The 12,461-nt window shown below is 36.1% G+C and overlaps 1 protein-coding gene across 1 annotated transcript in view; it reads left to right on the top strand.

The window, feature by feature from the left end:
* Nucleotides 1–7,575: 7,575 nt before the first annotated feature.
* The window catches only part of LOC126249102 (PH-interacting protein), a 278,680-nt gene continuing 273,794 nt past the window's right edge, over nt 7,576–12,461 (top strand). The window contains exons 1-4 of the mRNA XM_049950753.1: nt 7,576–8,102; nt 8,181–8,239; nt 8,311–8,340; nt 8,512–8,571. Coding sequence (XP_049806710.1) covers nt 8,060–8,102; nt 8,181–8,239; nt 8,311–8,340; nt 8,512–8,571 — 192 coding nt within the window. The 5' untranslated portion in view covers nt 7,576–8,059. The remainder of the gene's footprint in view (nt 8,103–8,180; nt 8,240–8,310; nt 8,341–8,511; nt 8,572–12,461) is intronic.

A 12,461-nucleotide genomic window follows, 5' to 3' on the forward strand; every position in this document is an offset into this window, starting at 1 on the left:
TTATTACACTTCTTAAGTCAATTTCATGGTACATATATTTCCAAAGTTTTCAGACAAATGCTTTTTGGATGCTGTATTCCTCTAAGCAAATAATAATAATAATATAAACAGTTTATGTATTATACCATAATTAAACAATTTTATTATTATTAAAACATTCTATAGTTATTAATTCTAAACTATAATAATTAATATTAAAACCATACACATTTGTAGCAAATTAAAAGTGGTGGACAGCAAGATATATTTTTGGGGGAAGGGGAGAGGGGGACAACATCAAACTGTGAACCCCCCTAGAAATAAAACCCTGGATACACATATACACATTATCCCCTGTAACTGATTCTTAGAACATTCCTCCACTTATGACACAGGAGAATATCACCACATTCCTTCACTTCTGTGGCAGAGTGTTTCCATGAAAATTGGTACGGATTCAACACACCTAAAACATTCAGCATGATAACATGGTATGTAGTGGTTATGAAACTTACATAAGTTCTCTACTCATATGGGTGAAGGTTAAGTCTCCAAAAACCCAGACAAATAGTTCACGACACTGTGACAGTGTGGCCAGAGCATACTGTGGTGGCTGAAATAGTTTAATTGAAGCAACCTCTGATATTTCTAGCGATTATCAATCTTGACTCCCAAGACTGCAACTCTGGCTGTAACAGCCTTTTACATATTAGTTATCAATACCTCTTTCTTTTCATTATTGAGTAACATGGTATGAGTTAAGACACTGGGCTCACATTTGGAAAAATAAGAGAATGGTTAGGCTTTAACACTGTCTTGACAATGATGGCATTAGAAGCAGTTAGTTTGTTACTTTTACATTCCATGGATCATTCTGCATGACAAATCGTAGTTTGTTACTTTTACATTCCATGGATCATTCTGCACGACAAATCGTAATGTTGTTGAACGAGTTATTCTACATTCACATCGCAAATTAATTTGTAAATGCGGTTATGTGCTGAACATTTCTAAGTTATTATTATTATTCATATGTGGTGTAATGACTGTCTTTTTTCCTTCTTGTATTTTAATTAAATACATTGTTGTTCCTTTTGAACTGTAGAGAATTACTTACAACAAACTTAATGAGGGAATAAATATACTGTGAAGCAGTAGACTGAATGTCCAACTCATTAAGCAGATGTCTATAAGATGGTTATGGATGAGCATCACAGCATCCTTACAGCATGTTTTCAGGCACAGAGCACTTTCTTTGTTATAGGTGAGTTACCCCAGAACATTATAAATACATAAATATTACTCTCTATTTTGTCTATGCTTCTTATAGCGAAACAACTGTTCAACTTACAGGACAGCTTGAATATTATGATTGGAACAAGATTCAAAAATAAAAAGAAATGATATCCACTGCTGACCACTGTGTACATAATATACTGAGGAAATAGTTTTCTTGTCCACCACCATAGTTGAGTGGTCAGCACAGGTGACTACATGATGTCAGTACAAGAAATAAGCAAAAGATTCTTCTTCTTCTGTAGTGGTCAATCCAAGGATTGGTTTGCAACAGCTACAATGGCAGCTTGTCTCCATTCTGTGCGTCTTTCAGCTTTTCTCTTCATTTCTTTATAGGTGTTACATCCCACATCTTTCACAATTTGATCCATGTACCTCAGTCGTGGTCTTCCTATTGGTCTTTTTCCCTTGACATATCCCTCTATGTTGTGTTCAGGAGTCCTTTGTCTCTTAATAGATGACCTTTTTATGAAAAAGAGTAAAAAAAAAAAAAAAAGTTATGTGTAAAGAAAACTTATGTTAAAGTGACACATTCCACATCATCATGAAATGTCGTATTCATGATCTATTGAACAAGTATTAACGAATGAATGTACGTATGTACAATAGTTGCATTATCTCTATACACAGGATCAGGAGAATGGTCAATACTCAGGGATACGACAGGAACAATCACTTGATGCAAAAAGCTTCATGTGGACATATGCCCTGTTCCAAATGGTTTCCAAGACAGATTACATTTAATGTACAGGACTACACTGTACCATTTCATCAACGTGTTGCTATTCCTGCACAGGTGGTTGAACTACACATTCTGAAGAATAATGGGAACTTGGAAGAACAACTGTTACACACAATGTGCTGAAAACTCTGGTGAACACTCTACGATAAGGAATTCGACATATCTGAAAGTGCCAACAGTATTCTTCGACTGTAGCAACAGCACTACAATCACATATTCTTCATCAGTGTACATGTGTAACATTTTAGCTAGCACATGTACAAACAGAGTTAACCGATGCTTTTCTGAGACACTCTCAGTCCCTCACATTACTTCACTCACAAGACATAATGGACAACTGCACATTCAACGGGCTAGTTTAATGGCAGAAAGGCATCCCTGAGCAAAGAGGTTGAAAACAACAAAGAGGTTGGGTGGGTAAGACACATATTTGTGTGCACTAGCCCAAAAACAAATATACATTAAATGTGGTCTATCTCAGAAACCATACAGAATAAGGCATATCTTGGTATGAAGTTTTTTTGCTTCAAATGAGCATCCTTGTCGTATCCCTGACACTGACCATTCCTCCTGGTACACCCTGTATACAGAAATGCACATTTTCATCTTCGTGACACCGTAAACATAGTACCGAGTAGTAGTAAAACTCTATGATCTTAACAAGTACCTGCTGCAAATAACGTGTGACTGTAGCTATGACACTGTATTGTTATTGTGATACAGTATAGAATTAGATGAATCTGAAGTGGGAGTATCAAGTCAACAGGGTGGAACCAGAGCTCAAACTTCTTGTTAATCTCTCATGGCTAACGGGTAATCTGTTCTCTCTGTGTGATGACCTCATTTAACTTGTCCAATCACCTTGATTTGATCCAGTGACTTTTTTCCCTTTGGTGACACATAAAAAGATAAAGTCAAAGCACAATTCCTTGGAACCACTTGATAATAAAGACCATGATATGAAAAGAAACCACTACCATTGCACTTACAGTGCCTGGGAAAATGATGAACAACTGCAGTGAACGACTTTGTTATTGCATTCTGTTGCACTGCAAGTCCATCATAGCAGATAGAAAATTTCAGAGCTACAAAGGCAATGCAAGTTATGAATTGTAAAGAACCCATGATATAGTAGCATTGCAAACACTAAGTCAATATTCTTTCTTCTTTTACTAAGGTTCACAGTTCTGCAGTACTTCTGAAACAAGATATTCTGCCTGGATTTATTTTTTCACAACAGTCCAAAACAACACTGTCATTTTTGGAATTAGTCTATAATTCACAAAAGCCAACAAAATTTAGATAAGATACTATGCATAAAAACAAGTCAAGAACAAACTGTCATGTTAATGTGCTGCCCCATAGCTGTTTTCTTGTACACCCAACAGTATATTTACCACACACTTAAAATATTCGCATGCTTTTAAATTCTATAGTTTCCTTCGTGTAACATATCTGATATGATATTATAGGCAATCAATTTTGTTTTAAGCAGCATAAAGGCAGTTTAAAGAAAAATAGGGAAGTACGGAAGCGTCCGATCCCATCCGTCTGCTTTGACCATGACGTCACAAATATGGCGGAAACAAAAACAAACACACACACTTTCCACAAGAAGCCTAATGACACTAACGGGACAAGCGTGGGAAATGGGGTGTTATGGTTGGGGGGGGGGGGGGGCAAACTAAATATAAACAAATTTAGACGCTTTGCGTAGCTACAACGTGTAAGTGAAGACAGCCATGCATGAATATCCACCCACCTCCCCAGGGGTCGTAACCCTGCAACCCATAGAAGATAAAGATGCTTCAGTAGCTGATTAGTGATTTTTGTCTTTAAAAAAAAAAAATCTCACGGGATAGAACGAACAGATCAGAAAAGTAAATAAAATAAGATAAAACAGAACTGGAGACAGCCACACTCAAACCAAACTCCGCGCCGTCATGACATCACACACGACAACACCCTTACGTCACGGGTCAAAGCCGACGCGTGGGATCGGACGCTTCTGTCGACCCAAAAATAGATATATTGTACACTACATAACCACACAATTACGAACACAGGGAAGATCCCTACAATGGATGTTATAAAAAATGTTGTCAAGTTACAAAATATGGAGAAGAGGCTTAAATGTGATAGCAAGTAATGTCAGTGACTGAACACAACATGTAACCAAAACAAGACGGAACAGGAAGATACTATAAAGACTTTCAAAACTGAGATGCATTTATCTAGTCCAGGATGTAAAAGAAAGGACTGAACCACAGTAAGACAATACTTGTCATCTACTTAGCTTATATTTATATTAAATATAATGATTTCAAGAAAATACACCTTACATAACAGAAACATTGTTAACGAAAAGTTTTACATAACAGTTTGTTCACAAAAACCTAGTGTTCTGCTGACATAGGGATTAAGGAAGGAAAACTTGTGGTTTAATGCCCAGTCAGCAACAAGTTCATAGGGAGAAGGGAATCAGTGTGATTTTCTAAGTTACCATAATATGATTCACACTGACCATTTTAGTAAATCATCGAAAACATAACTCTATATGGGAAAATGGTGATCTGAATCACATTCCCCTCTAATGCTAGTTGAATGCTTTAAAGATAAGACCATTTAGTTCAGTCTGGGGTAAGAATTATTATGTTCTCAGTTTAATTCTACTGAAATTTAACTCTTATAGAGATACTTAGTTTTAACAATGTGTGAAGAATGGGATTAGCAGGAAATTTGGGTTCAAGTCCCAGTCTGGCACAAATTTTCATGTCTCACAAACAGGTAATATCTTCATATCTAATGCTGCTAATGTCAGAAAGATTCCGCAATTGTGAATAAATTTCATAAATCTTGTCTTTGCATTTGACACAATATTTCCAATATTTTTATACACACAAAATGTGTGTATAAAAATGTAACCGAGTCCAATTATTTATCTGTTTAGGCACAAATATTTTCATTCTGTATTAAGTGCAATTCTTGATCCATCCACCCCCCTCCACTCACAGTATAATGTGTTTGTTGGTACCCTTCCTTTTACATTATGCAGTGGCCAATCTGACTCCATCCTGCCAATCAAAAATATGTAAAACTAAAGTATGGATTTGTATCTGTGTGTGAACATGTTAAGGAGTCAGGCTGGTCACATACACAATGTAAAATGAAGAATACAATCAACATATTACACAAGGTATGACAGAACTGAGAGCTACATATAGCATATCATTAAAATGTGTGTCAAATCAGATAAATCTGCATTGGACTAAGTTAAATGTTTACACACACATTTTTTGTGTCATCTAAAAATTATTTGTAAATATTGTGCCAAATACAATAATATATAAAGGTGCCTTAGGTCATACAAAATTTTCCTTGGAGGAAGTGAAATTGCCTCCCAAACATTCCTACACCTATCTTGCTAACATGTGATTGAACATAACATAGAGACTGCAACAACTCATCCTGTCGAGATGTAGAACTCACATCTATCCAGTTTTCAATATGGTCACACTCAATAATCCATTGAGCCTATTGTAACTTTTGTGTCCTCCAAACTACTTATCCATATTTTACTGTTCCCTGCTTTGACAAATACACTACTCACATGACACAAGAATGCCAGTATTGGTAAATGAACTGATATGATGGTGGCTCTATTTTAGGAGTATGCATGATAGATGTCTACATGTAATATGGGGACATTGTCTAGAGTAGCCTGTGTACTTTGCAAACTTAGTTTCAACTGAACAAGTGTGAGGATCTCAAAGCTGAGTGACTGTCACGGAACATATATTATTTCTTTGTTCTCTCATTTTTTCTCTATACTCTAATGTTCTTATATGTGTACTTCAGACATCAACTTATTGATTCTCTGTTATTTTCTACTTTATGATTAATTTACCTTCTCTCCAGTCATTTTCTCACAGATTCTATCACCCTTTCTTGCATTCACTTACATTTGCAATTACTTGTAAAGCCACTACAAAGCCTACTTTAGTATGCAAACTTTTTTTTGCATTATTAACTTAATGTGTGTTGCGTGTCTTTGGAATTTATGTTATTTTGACACCTCCTTTCATTAAATGAACATTACCTTCAGCCTCTCCATTCTAAACTTAGTTAACAATCCTGCAGTTTGTTAGCATCTAAATAAAATTTCCCCCTTTGTTCCAATCTGTGCTAATGCCAGAGTGTGAGAAGTCTAAGCTCAAAAGCATTTTGAACCTCTTCCACATTCACTCAAGATTCTGCTTTTCATATAGTTTTTAGCTAGGCATGCCTCTTAGAGAGATTAAAAGCTGCAATTTCCCTCCACATCATTTCTGTCTTTTCATACTCCCTCGGGCTTGCTCACTCACTAGGTCTATGAATGAAACTATACACTAAAGATGAAGTTGAGCCATTTTAAAAAGACTGGCCATAGCTTTTAATCTACATCTAATCATCCTGATTTATGTTTTCTGCAGTTTCCTATATTACATCAGGCAAATGCCACGATGGTTCTCTCCATAAGGCCACCGCACCCACCTGTCCCATCCTTACCAAACTGAACCTATAAATATGTAAGTGCCTGTATGTATGACTTAACCTTAAAAAAACTGTAATGATATTACATATCTAATGTCCTTGTAAATGTACTACTGAAGATACAGTGTAGTGTTCGCTAGCTGATAATGTATGTTCTTGCTGATTCCACTAACTTGCCACAGTATTCCAGTAGCCTTTCATATCTCATTGTCATTTCCCATAAAACTGTTCCCTTGCAATTTTTTTATCCTGTATTATTTGCCTCACATTATATCATATTTTTACATACTGATTTTGATGCTTTGTTTCATGTTAATGTTGACACTTTATTAAACAGTAGTTGTGAGAGATGTATGCACATCTTTATTCTGGCTGCTGATGTGGTTGTTTTGGTTGTCATGTTAGTATAACAAATCAGTTCGAAACATCAGAACAAGTTGCACTCTACAACAACAAATAAATGTCTCGACAAGAATTGTATTTCCACGAGCAAAATTATTATGTAAAAGTAAATAAAGGGGGGTATAGGCCTAAAGTAACATGGTAAATGATTTATTATGTACACTGGACTCAAAATTATTTTGAAATAAAAGTTATTTGTATCAATTACCATAGATTTAGATGTTCTTTTTTGTGCAGGTAACAAGCTGTGACAGAAAAGTTCACGATTTCTCAAACATAGCACCAGCATAACTAAACACTGAATGAGAAAAATGAAAAACCGAAGCCACACTTGAATTTGAACATGTATAGTCACATCTTTTAGTGGGTACTTGCCAAACTTCAAAGGCATGTAACATCACATTTATGATGCTCTAGTATATGGTATTTGATATTAAACGTAACAAATTTCAAGTACCGTTATTTTTCTCAAATAATATAAATTAACTGCACCGGGTAAATCACCTGAACCTTGGTATTGTCACTAACATAAACAAATATAGGATACTTTGACTTCAAATTCGCACCTTCGAACTCGAATAATCCAAAGACACTCTTAGTTTCAGTTCGTCTTTCGGCCGATAAAAGGTGAGACTTCCATAACTATTTTCATGGTTGAGCGGTCAAGATTATATTTGATTAACTGCAAGTAAACAACAGAATTCATTACGATCAGTCTTAGGCGAAGATTTTCCTGTTACCGCGCGTTCTCGAAACGAGTGTGCACTGGGCTGTGTATTATATGAAACGTTGCAAAAACAAAGATGGAAGAAAGTGGCGTAGCCTTAGTCAGCACGGAGTGGAGTTGTATTTGTTGATGTGGTTATACGTGTGTATGCATACCTGGAAGCGTTGAAAAAATATACATTGTGTTGTGTTTTGTGAAACAAGTATAATGCAACAAATCGATACAACTGCATCGCACGGCAGCTACCGCTAAAACCATGGACTTCGGCTGTGTGAGTCGTGCGGCTGTTTTGGTGATTGTGCGTCTGTGTGAGTTGTACTGGCGGGTGGAATAATTTTTCTGCCGTAGGATTTTGCAAACATAATCATGATACTGTAAATATGGAAAACAAAATAATAAGACAGCGGTCTCAATGTGCTTCAGGTAACTACGCTTTATAGTGTTTTATATACCGAGGTGGAAATTTGTTTTCGAATTTAACAGCGATTGTTTTGTCCACAGAATTGTATTTTCTAATTACGAAGTTCTTGGATGCTAGCCCTTGTCATCAGACAGCAGCGGTAAGTACTTGTGATGCTGTTTATAGGTGTATTTTTACGACGTAGTTTTAATGTGTTCTTTAATTTTTCAGGTGTTAAAACAAGAACTTCAGCGTCTGAAGGTTAGTATCACTCACTGTTTTGTCACCCGGTTGACTGTCGAGCTGTAATCGCGCGTGTAGCACGTGGTTTGACAGTCAAAACATTCGGTATGGGGAGGTCACTGACCGAAAATATTTGTTATAAGCCTCGAATAGTTTACCCAGAATAGTAATTTTTAACATTTATTCCAGATACTGCCGAGGCGACTCGATTGGCAAGGAAATGAACATGAACAAACTTTTGGTGAACTGGTAAGTTTACCACCAAACCATTCCAATTTGCTTGCATTTACTTAACTGTGTTACTTGGAGATAGGTTGTAATAAGCTGCATAATTTATCGAGGTTTTTTTTTTTTTTTTAACTTGCTTATCAGGTGTGCAAAGCATAGCAGCGAAGGTCCCGTCGTCAACGAAATCAATGAATTTAAACATGATTGTAGATTGATTTGAAGTGTAAACAGTAGCCATTTATTGGTATTTTATAGTGTTGCCTTTTTCTAGTGACCACAGTGCAATTCTCGTGACAACGAAACAAGGATTTATTAGTACCAAGTGAAACAGTAAAAGAAGACTTCGTCACTGTTAGCCATAAAGAGAAATGCAGTCGCGGGTATAGAACGCGTACTAGTTACGTGATCAACAAGACACAAATTTAATGTTTGTAAACGAATCATACAGTGATTCCGGGCCTGATAGATAATACTTTTACGAGAGGCGAGATTATCATTGCGCAATCATAGAACACGATTTCAGATCCTGTTTTTAGTGTCTAGATAAATGTCACGAACGGTAGAACGTGTTTATTGCTGGAAGATATTTTGTTTTCGTGTTGTTTAACGGAAATAAGGAAGGTTTGTTTTCAGTTTCACAAACATTGTACACTGTACATAGAATATGCTGAAGACCAATGATTCACAGGTCTTCGGATAATGTTTGTGGTATATACCAACTGTTTGATTGTTATGATTGTAGGGGGTGAGATACCCCCCCCCCCCCCCAACCTCCTCCCGTACTTTTTTACATACACACATACGAATACAACTGTTACGTAAAGCAACTGATCTGCATCTGCATAACCGGCTGTTCATAGTTATAACCGAAGTTTAGTTTATTTATTTATTTGAGATAGTTAATGGTATACAGCCTGCAGGTAGAAAAATCTATATATCCTATTTACGAAAAGTTTTTTTTCTTCAAAAGCTTGATAATGCTCTGATTACTGATGCTCCATCCATTTCTCTTGCTACCTGTCAATCATTTGTAACCTTTTCCGCTGTGTGCTGTGGTTCCGAGCGACGGTTGAGGCTTAGTGAGTAAATTTCCTGTCTCGTCGTCCGGGTTTACGTTTACCGTAGCTTTTCCAAACTGGTGCATACAAATGCCTACATAAATTCTTTAACTACACATTCCTAGTGCTTCTCCTCAGTAGGTTCCTTCGATTAGTGAGACTTGTTACCTGAATTAACGTCGTTGATGGAGTTTTTTGTTCCCCAAGATTTAGAAAGGCCATAAATATGGTTTTGTTTACATTTTTACAAGTCACATTTCCTTAATGAGACACATTCGCCATAATAGACGAAATTTCGTAACAAATTATTTAATTTGGGTTGTTCAGCAAAAAATTGTTTTGAGAATTGTTTACTTTTTGCTTAAATTTTTATAGCTCAGTTTTTGCGGCAATGAAACTCATGTATGCATGTCTGTTGAGACGAAGTCCACTGAACTTCTTCCATAATGAAAATATGTTACAGAACTAGATTTTTTTTCTTTTGTTCTTAATTGACAATCTGTTTACTTTCCCATACCAGCTGATTCATAATTCAGTAGATAACAGCTGTTTTCTGAACCTGACAGTGAGGAAAATGCTCATATGTTAAGATAGCTTATATGTTCATTTTGTGTAAGCCTTGTGGAATTTTACATCAGTTGGTCTGTGATTGTGTCACTAAGCATTAGTATAATTGGTAATGCAGTCAGTTACAGTATGCAATTAATTTTTGGCAAAGAACCTTTTCTTCAGTGATGGAGTGTCAAATTTAAAAAAAGGTATTTTTGCAGTTATAGACTGACTTACCCTTACTATAATTTTCATCTAATATATCATTCCAGGATGTCTAAAAATACAAGACCATATTTTTGTCAATTAATATTTCCTTAAGTTAATTTTCCTAACTAAATCTCCTTATTTTCCACAGTTAGTTTTTGCTGAATATTTTTGGCAAGTAGTTACATATCTAAGACAGTAAATAAAGTGTGGTGTGGTGGTGCTAGGCTGTGTCATTGCACTATCATGTCTTTAGATTACATATACTGAGTCCATCAAGACAGTCCTTTACTAATCAGGAAAATGTTCTCTTCCTCTCCTTTGGTTGAAACAGAATTTTTCAGTAAGTTGGAAAGCATTATTCCATTAACAGAGTTCATATTAGGAGTTGACCATTTTCTGCCAAACAGAGAACTGAGATGGACCTCTCTAGTTTGCTCCAAATTTTCATCCATGCCCCTCTCCCACACATATCTTTTATTAAAACTGAATTCTTCAATCAACATTATATTCCTGCTGTCATCATTAAACTTGTAATAGGCCAGATTTCTCTGAGGATGCAGGATCAATACAGTCATGTGTGTAGCTGATCTTCTGTCATTTATATCAGCTGCAATTTTATGCATGAATTTCACAAGCAATTAAAAGTGTCTTGGAATTCTAGAGGAAAAATGAATCTGTGCCACAGCACTATCTTGCCTTCAAAATGTTTCAGCAAGCAGGATGTACCACTTGAATAAAGCCATACTTTCTATCCATTTTTCCCCTATGTGGCAACCAGTTTTTAATGTGTTGTGTGTCTTTTCCTTGGCCTTGAAGTCGATTTCTTGCAGTAACATTTCCAAGAAGGCACTGTAGACCAACTGCGCAGATCAATCACAAGGAATAGCCAGAAGTGCAGAGATAATGTTTATATTTAGTCTGTTTCAGTATGTTACAGAGCATTATTTTGCAATCTCATTTTCAAAGGATGAATTGTTAACCTTCATTTGCTTACTACACACCCAGAGATGAATAGAAAAAAAAAACCTCCTGACAAATAAATACATATCTCCTAAATAAAGTTCTCATATGGAGGATTTATATAGCTTATGACTTAACTCAGTTTTTATTGTTCTCCAGTGCATAAACATATGGGAAACTGAATGATGATTGTTCTGGTAATAAGCAAACCGTGATCTAACATTTTCATTTGCCATTGTCCGAAATGAGTGTTACCTAATAATGAATGACAATTTTTATGGGACATACTTCGTGATCCGTATGTTCTCCATCCATCCCCTTTCCCACTGATCTATTTCAGCTGATTATTCTGCATTCTTCTTAAGCATGTATTGCATTTCTACACGGCTTTGACTGTGTCAAATATTCCCTGCCAGACTTATTAGTAGATGAGCTACATGCTATAATGATATGTGTAACATGTCTGTGGACTTTTTTCAGTTTCTGATTAGCAGGAAGCGATAAGTAATCCTGGTAGTTTTTTTTTAAATATCTTATTATCACATCCATGCTTTGCCATCTATGAGTTCCAGTCTTCCACTACATTTGATTTGACAACACTCCAGTTGTAAAACTCAATTGTATCTCCATTATTTTCCTACTAGCTTACTTCTAAATGTTTAAACACCGCCAAAACTTCGAATGCTTCGTCTACTGCTACCTGATGACAGCGTGAGGAAGTGTAACTCCTGGAAATTTCCTCATGCCACACATTTCAATAAGTAAAATACCAGTGTGCCCCAAAGAACATGACATGCTTTTAACTGTGGTTACATTGTCATTTCTGATGCAAGGAAGGGTTTTTAACTGGGCAGTTAAAGATTGCTTTTTGTTAAAAGAAATTGCACATATTTTTCGACATAATCCATATTTAGGTCACGTGCTCCAGCCACAAATATCATTAGATGTGGGAGCAGGTCGATGTCGGAAATATGAATGGGATGGACGTTCCAACAATTGTGGCTTCAAATCCCTTACTTTTCCCTTTGCCAAATTACGTTTACCTTTAGCTACAAAAAAAAATGGTTGAAATGGCTCTGAGCACTATGGGACTTAACATCTATGGTCATCAGTCCCCTAGAACTTAGAACTACT

Source organism: Schistocerca nitens, chromosome 3, assembly GCF_023898315.1.
Source record: "Schistocerca nitens isolate TAMUIC-IGC-003100 chromosome 3, iqSchNite1.1, whole genome shotgun sequence".
Lineage (NCBI taxonomy): Eukaryota > Metazoa > Arthropoda > Insecta > Orthoptera > Acrididae > Schistocerca > Schistocerca nitens.